At 44.0% G+C, this 17,995-nt stretch overlaps 1 protein-coding gene across 1 annotated transcript in view; it reads left to right on the top strand.

Annotated features, from left to right (window-relative positions):
- The window catches only part of LOC134360195 (protein SCO1 homolog, mitochondrial-like), a 34,626-nt gene extending 17,029 nt beyond the window's left edge, over positions 1-17,597 (top strand). The window contains exons 5-7 of the mRNA XM_063074244.1: positions 5,594-5,686; positions 6,803-6,918; positions 17,357-17,597. Coding sequence (XP_062930314.1) covers positions 5,594-5,686; positions 6,803-6,918; positions 17,357-17,488 — 341 coding nt within the window. The 3' untranslated portion in view covers positions 17,489-17,597. The remainder of the gene's footprint in view (positions 1-5,593; positions 5,687-6,802; positions 6,919-17,356) is intronic.
- The last annotated feature ends 398 nt before the right edge of the window (positions 17,598-17,995 follow it).

Below are 17,995 nucleotides of genomic sequence, written 5' to 3'. Positions count from 1 at the left end.
CCTCTCACATTATGTTCAGTACATAACACAGGGAGGCTTGACGGCAAGCTGTAAAGGTCAAAATATACGTGAATGCATAACATATCCCTCCTTCCCCCCATTATTTTAAAGATTTCTCCCCCTTCCCATACACAGACCAGCTGCTGGACTATTAACCTTCAAATTCAACCAACAATAAAAAAACATTCTTTTTTCTAAACTACAGAAAGAGAGTCAACTGTTCCTATTGCCAGACATAACCCTGGGGATTATTCTGCCCCATGGGCTAAGGGTTAGTTACTAAACTAGAGATTCAGCCTGTCCAGAGGCTGCCTGTTCCTCTGAGGGTACCAATGACCTGGGGGTGATCCCAAAATTACTTTATCTGTTGGTGGTGCATGTATAGATCTTGGCTTGGGTACTGCATTGTCTATAGGGGGCACCTCAGAAAGCACAGGTGATGGGGAAAGCACTGGCTCTGTCATTTGATCTTAACGGAGCTTCTGCAGTCGTTGTCTCAGAATCCTATCCCATTTCTACAACTGGATCTGAATTGGCCAGTTCGTGTTGGTGTTCATTAGTTTTCGAAGTGGACAGCAGCTGATCAGCATGCCTTCTCCAGGTGTTGTGGTGACTGGTTTGCCCTGTGTATGTCACAGGACCAGCTTATGCCACCACCATCACAGGTATCACTTTACTTCAGAAATGTAGATCTGGGCAAGTACTCTCTCCTGCCGTGAAACCTCTGTACTGCAGTTTGGCACGTCTCTGTGCTTGGGTTTTCTGTTCATTTCGCACAAACTGTTTTATATTTGGGGGTCTAAGCAGGTCAAGCCTGATGCAAAGCTGTCATTTACAAGGTGTTGAGGAAGCACAAAACAGTTCAAGATGGAATGGACCGTAGCTCCACAATGCATTTTTCAGAAGTGGTGTTCATGATGGCAACCTGGAGCCATTTGCTGTGTGTGCCTACTACAACCAGGAACATGTGGCCTTCCACAGGTCCTGTAAAATCTACATGAATCCTCTGCCGTGGTTCTTCAGGCATTTCCCATGGATGCAGAGGAACAAGTTGGCTAAAAACGTGGGCAAGCTTTGTCCTTCTCTTCAATGGTTACATCCAGTCCCGACCAGCAGAAGTAGCTGCATGCAATTTCTTTCATGCGCACCACGCCACAGCGTCCTGCATTTAGCTCATCAAGCACTTGCTTTCTTAATGGTGGAGGAATGACAACACGGTAGCCCCATAGTGAGCTCCTTCTACTGAGCCTGGTAAAGTTTCACATCGATGGTGGCTCTCCTTTCCATTCATAACTTACCATATCCACCACTTCAGATGGAACAGGGTCAGTAAGCGAGCGTGTGCTTCTGGACTTGTGCCGCTGTAGTTATTTGCTTGGAGTGAAAGATCTCTTTCAGCGATGGCTGTGGAGCTGAACAGCTAAGGGGGGTTTGGACAGTCTGTCAGCATTCGGATGGTGCTCGGACCTCCTGTGCTTTATATTGTACTGATACACAATTAGTAACTGAGCTCAATACTGTATACAGCTAGCAGTCCAAAATTGACATCAATAGGCGATGATTTATCGGTAGTGTAAATCATCGCCCAAAGAGTATGAAATTTCTTAACTCCAAAGACAATTGTGAGTGCTTCCTGCTCAGTCTAGGCATAGTGGCTTTCTGCCTCGCTTAATGTCCTTGATGCAAAGGCGACTGAACACTCTTCACCCAACTGCATGATATGTAAGGTAACTGCCCCCACACCATAGGGTGAGGTGTCGCAGGGCAACTGTATGGACAATGATGGGTGGAAGTGTGTGAGTGCTTCAGGCTGAGATAAAGCTGTTCTGGCCTTTTACAGTAATCTGTCCACTGTCGGTGTATTGCTTAATTTAAAAGCTCATGAAGTGGTAGATTAGGAACAAACTTTGCGTAGTAGGTTAGTAAACCTAAGAATGATCTCAATTGACTTACATTCTTTGGCGATGGAGCCTCCACAGTTGCCTTCACCTTTGATGGTGCCTTGTGAAGCCCTGAGCTGTCGATCACATAGACCAAGTATTCAACCGAAGGTTGAAAGAACTCACACTTGTCCTTCTGTTCCCATTGCCCATATTCCTTGTGTCTTTGTTGTGTAGCATCCAAGTTCTGTAGGTGTTCATGCTCATTTTTCCCAGTAATAGAAACATAGAAACATAGAAAATAGGTGCAGGAGTAGGCCATTCGGCCCTTCGAGCCTGCACCGCCATTTATTATGATCATGGCTGATCATCCAACTCAGAACCCAGCCTTCCCTCCATACCCCGTGACCCCTGTAGCCACAAGGGCCATATGTAAGTCAGATCTGCAAGTATGCTTGACACAAGTCAACCTTGCTAAATGTCTGTCCTCTGACCAATCCTGCAAAAAAGTTATCAGTGAGGATAAGAACCAAATTAATGGTTAACTTGAATTCTCCACAATGCCTTAACGACTCCCTGAAGTTGCCCATTTACTTCCACACACTGGTTCCAATACCTTACTCTGGACTAATTTTTCCAATTCAACCTCTCCCTATGGCTTAAGGGCAGATGGAACAGGTCTTGCCTTCAAGCATTTGGGTGTTGACAGGTTTAACCACCAGTTTAGCAGTGATTCTATTCATACTACCCAGTTCTCCATTAAATACTTCTGTGTCTTTCTTCAATATCTCTTGTAGACGAGTGCTCCCAACAATCAAGTGCATTTCATGCCAGTCGAGTTTGAGCTGCTCCAACCACAAGTGGCCCAGAGGCACTGGATAACTACCTGTAACAATGTAGAGTGGAGTTTCTTTCTCTGTTCGTTGATCTCCACTGTGACATGTAGTAATCCCCTCACTAAAATAACCTCACCAGTGAAAGTCTTAAAAAAGCCAGTCTGGCTCCTTCTGGGGTGAGATGCTGCAATTTCTCCTTGTAAGCTGTCTCCAACCCCGGTGATACTACAGCACCCCTGTCCATCCACATCCTCACTGTGGCACCATCCAACCGCGGGGCCACCCAATAGCCACGGGGGCACATTAGCAATATTTAAAAGTCATTTGGATATGTATGAGAGGGCAATACGACTGGCTCGCTGGGCAATAAAGTCAGTAAGAAGGAATTGGGCTGAAGGGTTGTTTCCGTGCTGCCTGACTGTCATACTTCCGTACTGTCTGGAAAGCCCTGAGTAGCTGAGATTGAACTAAAGCAGATCATTTGTAGTCAACTATTCTGTAAACTCTGCATTTCATTGGTGAATTTGTCAGGAGCAGGTATCATAGTTTATTTTTGAGTTTGGTCTCCTCATTTTTTTAAAAATAGACTTTTTCTAGTTAATTGGTTTTGTTTGCTGTTGGTCTGGGCATACAGCCACCACATCTGACTCATTGGCTGCCAGTGTGTAATTAAAAACTAGGATATGGTAAATAACCAACTTCAAAATGTTACAGTTGATTTACATTGTTGCACTGCGGATCTATAAATAGCTGCCATGAATTTATTCAAGCTACAGGACTTATCTGGTTTACAAGGGATTATGTTCCTAAAGAAATTTTCATTAAATGAAGCATCAGATTAAATAAAACCTTTTGTTGTAGCAGAGATATAATAAGTGAATCAAGTATATTTTTAAAAGAAAGCTGGGCACACTCAGCAGGGAAACACTTAGCATTTGTGGAAAGCAAAATGTTAATGTTCCTGATCAAAGAACTGACTGAAGAGGCACTGATGAACTTTACTGGGGTTGAGAGAGGCCGTGTGTGTAGGTAAACTTTTAGGAGCCAACTTCCCAATTTAATTGGGTAGTGGAGTGAGAAGTGTCTGCTTAAACCACATTATTGCTGTTGCCTGGAAAAATACAGCAACCGAGGAAAGTTGTGGGGTGGGGAAGGGATGCTTTTTTTGCCCAGCTATATAAAGAGTAAAAGAGAGTTAAGAGTGGACTTCATACCTCTGGGAATTGACACTGGAGAGGAAACAAAGGAATGGTGGATGAACTTAATAAGTATTTTGTGTCAGTCTTCACTGTGGGGAAAATGCCAGCAGCATGCCAGAAATTTGAGAGCGTCAGGGGACAGAAGTCAATGTAGTCACTATTACTAAGGGTGGGGGGGGGGGAGGAATTTGCTTGAGAAGCTGAAAGGTTTGAAGGTAAATAAGTCACCAACCAGATGGACTACACCCTAGCATTCTGAAAGAGGTTGCTGAAGAGATTGTGGAGGCATTAATAGTGATCTTTCAAGAATTAATAAATTCAACAGTAATTCTGGAGGACTGGGTGATCTTAGATGTCACTGTCCCCTTTAAGAAGGGAGAGAACCAGAAGATAGGCCAGTTAGCCTGGTTGGGAAGATGTTGCAGTTCATTATTAAGGATGAGGTTTTGGGGTAGTTGGATGTGTATGTTGAAGTCACCATGATTCCTTAAGGGGAAATCTTGCCTGACAAATTGGTTAGAAATCTTTGAGGAAATAACAGGCAGGATAGACAAAGGAGAGTCAGTAGGTGTTGTTAGGTGGATTTTTAGAAGGCCTTTGACAAGGTGCTGCTCACAATTCTGCTAAATGAATGAGAGCCCATGGAATTTCAGGAAAGATAATGGCATGGACAGAATATTGGCTGAACGGCAGAAGGCAAAGAGTGGGAATAAAGGAGGCCTTTTCTGGTTGGCTGCTGATGACTGTTCTGCAGGGGCTGGTGTTTTATACGGCTTTATATGGGCTGAAGCTTTATAGAGGGTCAGACTACATTTGGAGAATTGTGAGCAATTTTAGAGCCCATATCTAAGAAAGGAAGAGATGGCATTGGAGAAGGTCCAGAGGAGGTTTACTAGAATGATAATGGGAATGAATGATGGGTCTGGGCCTGTACTCACTGGAGTTGCCAAAAATGGGGATGGGGGTATCTCATTTACTGAATATTGAAAGGCCTGGATAGAGAGGGCATGGAAAGGATCTTTCCAGTCGTGGGAGAGGCTAGGACTAGAGGGCATCAGAATAGAAGGATATCCCTTTAGAACAGAGATGAGGAGAAATTGCTTTAGCCAGAGGCTAGTGTGGAATTATTGCCACAACTGGCTATAGAGGACAAGTCATAGGGCATATTGAAAGCAGAGGTTGATGCGCTCTTGAGTAGTAAGGACTTTAAAGGTTATAGGGAGAAGGCAGGAGAATGGGGTTGAAAGGGGAAAATAAATCAGCCATGATTGAATGCTGGAACAAACTCGATGGACCAAATACCCTAATTTTGTTCCTACGTATTAAGATCTTTTAGAGCAACTAATAGCACTCCTTTTAGACCATGAGAAACCATCACTCTCTGCAACATCACTCAAATTTCTGCTCTATCAGATCCCTCTCCCATCCAGTGGTGTCAAGGTGTTCTGCAGTTTCCACTCCTCCCCACAAGCCTGATTCTGATACCTATTCCCGTTTATAGCTTACAGGGCTAGAAGTTCATTGATAAATATGTGATGATCCTGTCAGGCCAAAGCCTCCAAAGCACAAGCACTTTTCCAAACCTAGCTTCCCAGTATTGCCTCTCATCCCTTTCTTATTCCAGTTATAGGCATGTCAGTTTGCAGCAATTTTACCTCTTCTGTGTTTTATTTTACAGACAGGATCCCATCTTTACCAAATCTGACCCCTCTTTTGATCACAATTGATCCAGAGCGAGATAATGTCGAGGCCATGGCAAGATATGTCCAAGGTAAGTTGGTTAGATATTTTTTTGAAGAAATTAAAATCCTGGGATTAGATAACAGACAAGCTAGTCATTATTGTTTTTGGTATCAACTCTCTTTACAGCTGTTCCATTTTTTGATCCTTGGCACTTGCAAAATTTTTCTTTGTATCATTTCTTTTGAAAATCAGTTGTGGTCTGAAGAAATAAAACAGGCATGCAGTTCGGTGAAAAATTTAAAACTACAGAATCTCTCCAAAATGGTAGAAATACTCAACAGATCAGGCACTATCTGGCAAGACAACCAGTTAAGTGTTTCAAGACCAAGACCCTTTGGAAGAGAGAAGAATCAAGTTAGCTTTCAGTAGTTGGGAAGGTTGTGGTTGAATTGAATGGAAGAATAAGAATACCCCTGATAGGGTGAGACCATATAAGTTAAAGAAGTTATGTATCTTTCTTTGCTTCTAACGTCCATATTAATTCATTTGTTCTCACTCTATCAAACATATTCTGTGTTGCTTAAAGTTAATTGGTATTTTAAAGAACTTCTAAGTGATAAACTTTAATTATTCTGTCCAGTGTTTAAGAGTGAAGGGAAGAGGGATTGTTGCATTAGTGACCCATGTGATAGCTTTCTCTTCTGTTGAGGTTTCATGGAAATGTTGTGTTACTGTGCAGGAAGATGTCATGTGAAGCGGTAAAAACCACTATTGTGTTCCAATAGTAACCATACTCTGAGCTTGCTACTTTTAAAGTTTCTGTGTTTTCTTTCAACTGAATACCAAGGATGTGAAAAACAAACAGTCACATTTGCTTATTATAAGAGGAAATTATTGATGAATAAAAGAGTATCTCTTCTCTGAATATCTTCCAGGTGCAAATTATTAGTACTCTTAAATACAAATGCTGGTTTTCCAGTTTCACATTTCTAACATTTTCTGCTCAAAATTTGAGATGAGAAACTACTCCATTCTTGATTAGTTTCTTAACATGTGTGAATTTGTAAAAGTAAAACACTTTAATCATCCTGTGGATATGAAAAGCGTTGTCTATGTGCAAGTTCTTTGTTTCAACATACTAGCTTTTGTTTTTAAAAGAGTGAATGTTGTAAGTGATTAAAATAAGTGTTTGATTATTCTCCAGAGTTTTCTCCAAAGTTAATTGGTCTGACAGGCTCCCAAGAGCAAATAAGCCAGGTGTCGAAGGCCTACAGAGTCTACTATAGCCAAGGGCCCAAAGATGATGACAATGATTACATTGTAAGTAAATTTTTTTTGTATTGGCAATTGGTTGTTTTGTTTTACAAAAAGTAGGGAAATCACTAGCTTGTACATTACATAGAAACATAGAAAATAGGTGCAGGAGTAGGCCATTCGGCCCTTTGAGCCTGCACCGCCATTTATTATGATCATGGCTGATCATCCAACTCAGAACCCCGCCCCAGCCTTCCCTCCATACCCCCTGACCCCCGTAGCCACAAGGGCCATATCTAACTCCTCTTAACTATAGCCAATGAACTGGCCTCAACAGTTTCCTGTGGCAGAGAATTCCACAGATTCACCACTCTCTGTGTGAAGAAGTTTTTCCTAATCTCGGTCTTAAAAGGCTTCCCCTCTATCCTCAAACTGTGACCCCTCGTTCTGGACTTCCCCAACATCGGGAACAATCTTCCTGCATCTAGCCTGTCCAATCCCTTTAGGATCTTATACGTTTCAATCAGATCCCCCCTCAATCTTCTAAATTCCAACGAGTACAAGCCCAATTCATCCAGTCTTTCTTCATATGGAAGTGCTGTCATCCCAGGAATCAATCTGGTGAACCTTCTTTGTACTCCCTCTATGGCAAAGATGTCTTTCCTCAGATTAGGGGACCAAAACTGCACACAATACTCCAGGTGTGGTCTCACCAAGGCCTTGTACAACTGCAGTAGTACCTCCCTGCTCCTGTACTCGAATCCTCTCGCTATAAATGCCAGCATACCATTACATGCTCCAAGGGCCCAGTTCCTGTCACTTGCTAGGAAATAGACACCAATAGCAACAGGATATGATTGGAGAAAGGCAAGTCTTGCCTCCAGTCGCTGGTCTCTACAGTGTTCTTCCTAATCCTTGTGTGCTTCTGCTGGATGTCATCACAAGCCACTCCTTTCAAGAAGTCGAGTCTGTCGTGATAATCCTCAAAGTGCCTGCAGCTGGCTCAACAAAAGTGGTGAAGGACCAGACATGACAAGAGCTCATCTCACAGAATGAGATGTGTTTCTGGTTTGCATGGACTCTCCCTGCTGGCTGGATCACTTTTGTACTACAACCTGATAGGCCTGAAGCAAGGAGGCTTGTTTGCCTGCAGTTTCAGCAACCTCTCACTATTTTTCCCCCACTGCTTTTGCAAACTATTTGAAAAGCAAACTGCTTTTGATTACTTAATAGAAAAGTATTGTTTTTTTGTTGTTTGTCAGCTGGAGTCCATTTTTATTAAAATTTTCCTGTGTCCCCAATGAATGGTTGTTAAAATACAAAATTGAAGCATGGCAACAGGAAAGGGAGAGGCCTCTGGGTAATGGGTATCCTGGATATGGGTGAGGTCACAAGGCAGTTTCCTTGCTCTGTTATTCTTGTGTGTCTACTTTCCTACAACGCATCCAACAAGAGCTTTTACGGTAATTTTTGAGATAACGTAATTCATACTGCTGTCCAAATAATTTTAAATTATTTTCTTCATTGTGGTGATAATAAACATTTATTTACTCAATATAAACTGTCCATTATTTTACTCAGCGGGATCTGGGCCTTGTTGGGAATACTTCCATTTATTTCCTATTTTTACTTGCCCTTTGGAGGGTAGTAAGCAACCTGCTTAAACTTCTCCAGTCCTATAGTATTGATCGATTAGCTTCAGGATTTTGACCCAGTCATGATGAAGGAGCAGTGATATACTTCCAAGTCAGGACTGCGTGCGAGTTGGAGGGGAACCTGGAGATGATGGTGTTCTCTGCTGTCAGTGTCCTTGATGTTAGAGGTCTTGAGTTTAGGGTGTGGTACTGGGAGACCCTGGCTGGGTAACTGCAGTGCATTTTGTGAATTTTTATGCTACAGAAAGTGGAGAAATAAATTGTAAAAGTACTGAATGATCAAATGATCCTGCTTTGTCCTGGATGGTGTTGAGCACCTTGGCTGCTGTTCTTGGCAGTGCTCATCCAGACAGGCGGAGAGTATTTCAGGACTGTCTTGCCTTGTGGTTTTAGGAAGTGAATTGCTTGCTGCAAGAACAGGCCCTTCAGCCCATCATGTCTGGGCTGACCATAACTCAATTTAAACTAACCGTACTGGTATGCCTGTATTCTGTGTCTCCTGTCTAAGTGCTAGCTTGTTGAGATAAAGTATTTATGCAGTTTATCTAGTTGAATTTTGGATCACTGATGATCTCAGAATCTTAATCTGTGGACACAGTGATCCTGATGTGATGATAACACAGTGCCAGTTATCGTTGTTTTGGAGACTTATAGAAACATAGAAAACCTACAGCATAATACAGGCCCTTCGGCCCACAAAGCTGAGCCGAACATGTCCTTACCTGAGAAATTACCTCAGGTTACCCATAGCCCTCTATTTTTCTGAGCTCCATGTACCTGTCCAGGAGTCTCTTAAAAGACCCTGTCGTATCCACCGCCACCACCGTCGCTGGCAGCCCATTCCATGCACTCACCACTCTCTGCGTTAAAAAAACAACAACAAACAAACAAACTTACCCCTGTCATCTCCTCAGTACCTACTTCCAAGCATCTTAAAACTGTGGCCTCTTGTGCTAGCCATTTCAGCCCTGGGAAAAAGCCTCTGACTATCCACACAATCAATCCCTATAACCATCTTGTACACCTCTGTCAGGTCACCTCTCATCCTCTGTCACTCCAAGAAGAAAAGGCCAAGTTCACACAACCTATTCTTATAAGGCACGCTCCCCAATCCAGCCAACATCCTTGTAAATCTCCTCTGCATCCTCTCTATGGTTTCCACATCATTCCTGTAGTGAGGTGCCAGAACTGAGCACAGTACTCCAAGTCGGGTCTCACCAGGGTCCTATATAGCTGCAACATTACCTCTCGGCTCCTAAACTCAATCCCATGATTGATGAAGGCCAATGCACCGTATGCCTTCTTAACCACAGAGTCAACCTGTGCAGCTGCTGTAAGAGTCCTATGGATTCGGACCTCAAGATCCCTCTGATCCTCCACACTGTCAAGAGTCTTACCATTAATACTATATTCTGCTATCATATTTGACCTACCAAAATGGACCACCTCACAATTATCTGGGTTGAACTCCATCTGCCACTTCTTAGTCCGGTTTTGCATCCTATCAATATCCTACTGTAACCTCTGACAGCCCTCCACACTATCCACAACACTCTCAACTTTTGTGTCATCAGCAAATTTACTAACCCATCCCTCCACTTCCTCATCCAGGTCTTTAAAAAAAAAAATCACAAAGAGTAGGGGCCCAAGAACAGATCCCTGAGGCACACCACTGGTCACTGACCTCCATGCAGAATAAGATCCGTTACAACCACTCTTTGCCTTCTGTGGACAAGCCAGTTCTGGATCCACAAAGCAATGTCCCCTTGGATCCCATGCCTCCTTACTTTCTCAATAAGCCTTGCATGGGGTAACTTGTCAAATGCCTTGCTGAAATCCATATACACTACATCTACTGCTCTACCTTCATCAATGTGTTTAGTCACATCCTCAAGAAATTCAATCAGGCTCGTAAGGCAGAACCTGCCTTTGACAAAGCCATGCTGACTATTCCTAATCATATTATTCCTCTCCAAATGTTCATAAATCCTGCCTCTCAGAATCTTCTCCATCAACTTACCAACCACTGAAGTACGACTCACTGGTCTATAATTTCCTGGGCTATCTCTACTCCCTTTTGTGAATAAGGGAACAATATCCTCAACCCTCCAATCCTCTGGATCCTCTCCCGTCCCCATTGCTGATGCAAAGATCATTGCCAGAGGCTCAGCAATCCCCTCCCTCACCTCCCACAGTACCCTGGGGTACATCTCGTTCCGTCCCGGTGACTAATCCGGCTTGATGCTTTCCAAAAGCTCCAGTACATCCTCTTCCTTAATATCTACAGGCTCAAGCTTTTCAGTCCGCTGTAAGTCTTCCCTACAATTTCCAAGATCCCTTTCCATAGTGAATACTGAAGCAAAGTATTCATTAAGTACCTCTGCTATCTCCTCTGGTTCCATACGCACTTTTCCACTATCACACTTGATTGGTCCTATTCTCTCATGTCTTATCCTCTTGCTCTTCACGTACTTGTAGAATGCCTTGGGGTTATCCTGTCTGCTAAGGTCTTCTCATGGCCCCACCTGGCTCTCCTAATTTCATTCTTAAGCTCCTTCCTGGTAGCCTTATAATCTTCTAGATCTCTATCATTACATAGTTTTTTGAACCTTTCATAAGCTCTTCTTTTCTTCTTGACTAGATTTACAACAGCCTTTGTACACCACGGTTCCTGTACCCTACCATCCTTTCCCTGTCTCATTGGAACATACCTATGCAGAACTCCACGCACTGACCCCTGAACATTTGCCATATTTCTTCCGTACGTTTCCCTGAGAACATCTGTTTCCAATTTACGCCTTCAAGTTCCTGCCTCGTATTTCCCCTTACTCCAATTAAACGCTTTCCTAACTTGTCTTATCCTATCCCTCTCCAAAGCTATGGTAAAGGAGATCACTATCTCCAAAATGCTCTCCTGCTGAGAGATCTGACATCTGACCAGGTTCATTTCCCAACAACAGATCAAGTACAGCCTCTCCAAAATATGTAGGCTTATCTACATATTGTGTCAAGAAACTTTTGACAACACCTCTTGCCCACCTCACCCCTTCCACATACAGTACTCAGTTATTTTGTACCAAGAACTGCATGCAATAAGTATAGATTTGTTTTGTATTCTTCAATTGGAGCCGAGCACTATTCCCTTCGATCCCAGATGGTTAGGGTTTTGTAACTACAACAGATCAATTTAGAATTAACATATGCAGGATGTGGAAGCTTCAGAGAGGGTGCAGAGGATTTACCAGGATGCTGCCTGAATTAGATAGCATGTCCTGTGATGTTAGGTTGGGTGAGCTGGGCTTTTTTCTTTGGAGAGAAGGAGGATGGGAGGTGTAGATACATTAGGGACATTTAAGAAGCTCTTGGGCACATGAATGAAAGAGAAATGGAAGGCTATATGAGCGGGAGTGGTTAGATCTTGGGAGTAGGTTAAAGGGTCGGCACAACGTTGTGGGATGAAGGGTCTTTACTGTTCTAATCTATAGCATTAAGTGTTTTTAGGAGGCTGGGATCACTTTGGAATGTGATTCATCAGGCAGTGTTTGAATTCCCTGTAGAATATGTTTGAAGACCTCTACCTTAAATGTGACACATACCCTGGGAAGGTGCAGGCCAATAAGGGAGCAATATGCATGTTTTAAAACACAGTTACGTGTGTTAGAGATCAATTCATGCTACAGGATTTACTTTAGGTCTTCATGGTTTACAGTTCCTCAATAAATAGTGCATTTAACCACCAGGGGAATGGTTGATATGTTTTGCCCTTGTAGATTGTTTTAACAGTACATCCTATTCCTACCTCCAAATGATGATTCTTCAGACTGTTACGTACCCCGTAACTGGGTTGCCAAACCAGCAGAAATGGACCACTTAGTTGGAGTCTGGATTACCGGAACTAAGAAAGTCTTATTAAAGAAATAAGTAACACAGTACTCTAATCGTAAGGATATAAATGCAACAGGTTAGCAATGATAAAACACACATGTACACAGAACTAGGATAATAGGAATCAATCAAGCTCTATCGCAGTCTAGGGGTAAAATGATCAGTCTCTAGTGACGCAGAGTTCAGTTCAGCTGAATACAGTTCGCAGTAATCGCTGTTGTGCCGTTGGAGAGAGAGAGAGAGCGAATGATAATATGCAAATCGAATTCAGACAGACCTTGATGTTCCTCTGCAGTTAGCTTTTGGGCGAGCCCTTTTTATTGTCTTCTGAGGTCATTGACTGTGACCCCTCTGTTCCGGATACGATCGTTCTTCCGCGGTGAACCGGCACCCAGGCAAGGGCGGACACACACACCAGGTTCCGCGGTGAACCGGGCACCCAAGCAAGGGCAGACACACACACCAGGTTCCCGCCGATCGTACCTTTTCACCCTGTGCGTCTATGGTCGATCCCGCGACCAGACCTCCAAAACTTCCACCAACTTGTGGGGGCACACCGCACTTCCAGGGTCTCGTGATCTCGTGGTGTCTGTCTTGCCTTAGCGAACCTGTTCCTTTTATCCCCCTGCTGGGGTATCGCCTGTCCATCAAACTTCAAACAGTTCAGGTTCAAAGCAACCGGTCTGTCAATACTCGGAACTGTGTCTCTTTTCGTTAATCTCTCTCGTCTCTCATTAACATGTCTGAATGCTGCTCCATTGTCTCACTTACCTCTCTCATTAGCATCAATCTTCTGATAACTTGGTCTTTCGTCACACCCCTATCCTTCAAAGGATTTTTACCGGGGTAAAAATTATAGGCATGAATACATTATTAGATACACACGAATATACAGGGTCATCAGCTATTTGGCTAATACAGAGAACTTTAAGTTGTCAACACCTTGACAGACAGGCAGCAATCACCTTTCCGTTCCTTTTATATGTGTTATTTTAATATCCTCTAAGACCAGGCTCCAACTTAGCAAACTTCATAGTGGCTAAAAACACTGATAAGTTGTGATCAGTGTAACTTCTCAGTGGTTTTTGCCCCGCACACAGATAACAAGGGTCGTCCCACACCAACTTGGCATTCTTTGGCAAGAGCTTAGTAAGAGGGAGGGTAATATCCGCAAAGTTTTTTTTTTGCAAAACTTCTGATAGTACCCCACCATCTCCAAGAACCTTCTCAGGGCTCCCTTGTCTGTCGGGGTGGGGACTTCAGAGATAGCCCTCACCTTAGCCTGCATCGGTGCCAGCTGCCCCTGTCTTCCCACAAATTCCAGATAAGTGATCTTTCCGTGGCTGAATTCACTTTTTGCGAGGTTCACTGTCAGGCTGTCTTCAAACAGCTTTTTAAACAGCTCCTCCCACGTGTCACTCCAGACTACTACATCGCCAATATACGCTTCTGCGTCCTTTAGGCCTTTTTTCACTGAATTAATCGTCCTATAGGGGTGTTGCTCACTAGGCTGACCTGATGTGACAACAACACCATGTCCGGGCTCTTTGCATCGCCTCGGGACATCCGGACATACGTTTAATTGGCTTTATCGGCAGCTCGCTTTGTTCGGGGATTAAGTGAGAGAACTCATCAGCAAAGTTGGCCAACACAATAGAGTTCTCCCATCTGGTTGGCACCACACTTATCTTTTCAAAATGGGTCTTCCCCTTATCAGGTTGCACCCTAGCCTCATTAATTTTCATGTTAACACCAACTAGATCTGCTTTCTGATCGTGGTAAGCTGTTAGCATATCAATAGCCTGTAATTGTGTTAGCTCACGTCTACAATAGTTAATAGCATCCTTCCTCCTGTGCTGCCAGTAAAACTCTTCTATGATTCCGCCGACTGTTTTCCTCACCCCAAAATGTCCACCGAGGGGTAACTTGTGGGCCAGGTTAAGAATCTCATCCCCATAAATTTTTGGCACCACCCCCCGTTCCTCATCTGCGGGCACAGTACTTGGTCTCCATTTCCTCCTTAGTACTCCCTCCTCCACATAATAGCCCACTGGCCCCCTTTTTAATTCTGCTTCAGAGAGAGCTGTCTCCGTCAAAACCATCAGCTCCTTGTCTTGCTCCTGTGCATGTACAAATTCCTTCCTTGCTAATGATAAGTCTACCTTAATTTCAGTTTCACTACGCTGCTTCTCACTTTCTAACCCCTTCTGATACAAGGCTGGTAAAAACGTCTCAGCCAAATCTATATTCACTTTGGCAGCCTTTCTGGCCATGTGCCGAGTCACTGCGCAAACGGGATAAACTTGTGAGTCCATGGGCGGGGCCTCAAGGCTGGCTTGTCACTCTTACTGCTGGGTACACTTCTCCGCCGGTGAGGTCATTACCGAGTAAGACCTCCACGTCTTCCTTCGGTAGTTCGGGCCTCACCCCGATCGTGACCAGTCCGGAGACCAAGTCGCTTTTTAGGTGTATCTGGTGCAAAGGTACTGCTTCAGTCCCTTTCCCAATGCCTTTTATCACCCTGACCTCCCCAGTCTGGGTCTCTGAACTAAAGTCTAACACACTCTTTAATGTCAATGACTGACAAGCTCCAGTGTCTCTCCAGATCCGTACTGGAACTGGGTTTAACCCCTCCTTCACTGACACCAATCCGCGAGATAAACCTCTCGCACCCTTCCTGAATTTTATCAGACCTCTTCTTCCCTAGCGGTTTGTTTACCAGCTCAATACAGCCAGTCGGAACCGTCGTTTTCCCTTTCCCCGTCTCCTTCGGGGCAAAGCACCTGGACGCAAAGTGTCCGACTTTCCCACAATTATAGCATACGACCCCAGGAGACTTCCTACCAAACTGCTCCCGGTCTACCTTATCCTTCTCACTAGTCCCCGGCTTACTTTCTGACTTTTCTGGCGGACTCTCTCCGCCGTCCTGACTACCCTTCTGATAGCCTTTACTCCGGGTAAACTTCGTTTTATGTGTCAACGCGTACTCATCCGCTAACTTAGCAGTTGCGGCTAACGGGTCTGCCTCTTTCTCATCTGGGTAGGGTCTCATACCTTCAGGGACACAACCTTTAAACTGCTCAATCAGGATTAGCTGTAGCAGTCTGTCATAATCCCCATTGACCCCTTTCGAGGCGCACCAACGCTCACAATATGTCTGCATCTCACGGGCAAACTCTAAATACGTGCAGCCCCACGGCTTCCTCGCATTCCGGAACCTCTGCCGGTATGCCTCCGGGACCAACTCATAAATCCTGAGTATGGCCCCTTTCACCACATCATACCTCTGGGCATCTTCTGCGGACAAGGCCGAGTAAGCTTGTTGGGCTTTTCCTTTAAGTACACTCTGAAGCAAAACAGCCCACTTATCCCTCTGCCAGTCCTGACTTGCAGCAACTTTTTCAAAATGGAGAAAATACCGATCAACATCGGTCTCCTCAAATGGGGGAACCAGCCTAACCTCCTGGGTCGCCCTGAACCCTCCACCTTGGTTCAGCATGGGCCCCTGCGCTAGTGTCATCCTTAACTTCTCCATCTCAAATTCCCTTTCCCTCTGTTTCTCTCTCTCTTGTCGTTCTAATTGCCTCTCTTCTCGTTCTAACTGCCTGTCCCTCTCTTCTCGTTCCAGCTGTTTTACCCGGAACTCGTGCTCGAGTCTCAATTTTTCAATCTGCAGCTGTACTGCGTCTCCACCACGTTTTCCAATAGATACCACCTCCAGCTCCCCATGGGGAAACACACCTTTATATACATAATGCTCAATGATAGCTCTGTGCATCTTCGCTCTCCACATTGTCGACTTCCCTTTAAAAAGATTCAACCGTTTGGCCACAGCTGCCAGTTCCGATTTCCTGGCATCCTCTAATGCCTCCAAGGTCAGCGCCTTTAGAAATTCCTCAATCTCCAGTTCTGCTGTTTGCCCTTTCTTTCGGGAATTTTAACCCAATCAATTTACCTCGTCCCAAATTTAGCGTTCAAAATCGCGGACGAGAACCCCACTTATGTTACTTACCCCATAACTGGGTTGCCAAACAGGCAGAAATGGACCACTTAGTTGGAGTCTGGATTACTGGAACTAAGAAAGTTTTATTAAAGAAATAAGTAACACAGTACTCTAATCGTAAGGATATAAATGCAACGGGTTAGCAATGATAAAACACACATGTACACAGAACTAGGATAATAGGAATCAATCAAGCTCTATCGCAGTCTAGGGGTAAAATGATCAGTCTCAAGTGACGCACAGTTCAGTTCAGTTGAGTACAGTTTGCAGTAATTGCTATTGTGCTGTTGGAGAGAGAGAGAGAGCGAATGTAAATTTCGATTCTGACAGACCTTGATGTTCCTTCGCAGTTAGCTTTTGGGCGAGCCCTTTTTATTGTCTTCTGAGGTCACGGACTGTGACCCCTCCGTTCCGGATACGATCGTTCTTCCGTGGTGAACCCGGCACCCAGGCAAGGGCGGACACACACACCAGGTTCCCGCCGATCGTACCTTTTCACCCTGTGCGTCTATGGTCGATCCCGCGACCGGACCTCCAAAACTCCCACCAACTTGTGGGGGCACACCGCACTTCCAGGGTCTCGTTATCTCGTGATCTCTTGGTGTCTGTCTTGCCTTAGCGAATCTGTTCCTTTTATCCCCCTGCTGGGGTATCGCCTGTCCATCAAACTTCAAACAGTTCAGGTTCAAAGCAACCGGTCTGTCAATACTCGGAACTGTGTCTCTTTTTGTTAATCTCTCTCGTCTCTCATTAACATGTCTGAATGCTGCTCCATTGTCTCACTGATCTCTCTCATTAGCATCAATCTTCTGATAACTTGGTCTTTCGTCACAAGACATTTTTGAAATGAGATTTTATGCAAATTAGCAAGATCATCATGTCTCTGTTTATTTGATTTTATTTAAGAAATAAGCCTGCTTAAATCACTTTAACCTGTCATTCTATTGTCTATTTGTTTCAGGTTGACCATACAATAATCATGTATCTTATCAGCCCCAGTGGAGATTTTTTGGACTACTATGGTCAGAACAAGAAGAATACTGAGATTTCTGCGTCTATAGCTTCACATATGAGAAAATTTAAAGCTCAGTAGTGCAAATATCTAGCTGCATTAATAACTGCTAAAACCTGGCTCTGCATTTTCTGTAAACAGGTGCAGTATTTCAATTAAAAGAAATGATGCAAAGTTCTTTGGGCTGGAATGTAAGTTCATACATGTGCCTCCTGTTTATGGCAATTTAAATGCGGATCAAAGATAAAATTTGGATAACGATATAAGAATTATAAGAAGTCAATATCAGCAAAGAGAAAATATGATGCTTCGGGTATGTTTCCTTCATCAGGGCTCAAAGATTACAGTTCAGATGTCCCAAATAATGTTTCACCAGTGTTACTACCCATATGAACGTTTATTTACTTACTGAGATACTGAGTGGAATGGGCATTTCCCACCCTTCAAGCCAAACCATCCGGCAATCCCCCAATTTAACCCTAGCCTAGTCACAGGATGATCTACAATGACCAATTAACCTAGCAGTGGACTGTCGGAGGGAACCCATGAGGTGACAGGGAAAACGTACAAACTCCTTATAGGCAGGGG

Source organism: Mobula hypostoma, chromosome 22 (assembly GCF_963921235.1).
Source record: "Mobula hypostoma chromosome 22, sMobHyp1.1, whole genome shotgun sequence".
Classification (NCBI taxonomy): Eukaryota; Metazoa; Chordata; class Chondrichthyes; order Myliobatiformes; family Myliobatidae; genus Mobula; species Mobula hypostoma.
The sequence above is the reverse complement of the archived record's forward strand: the minus strand, read 5'-3'. Positions and strand labels throughout refer to the sequence as shown.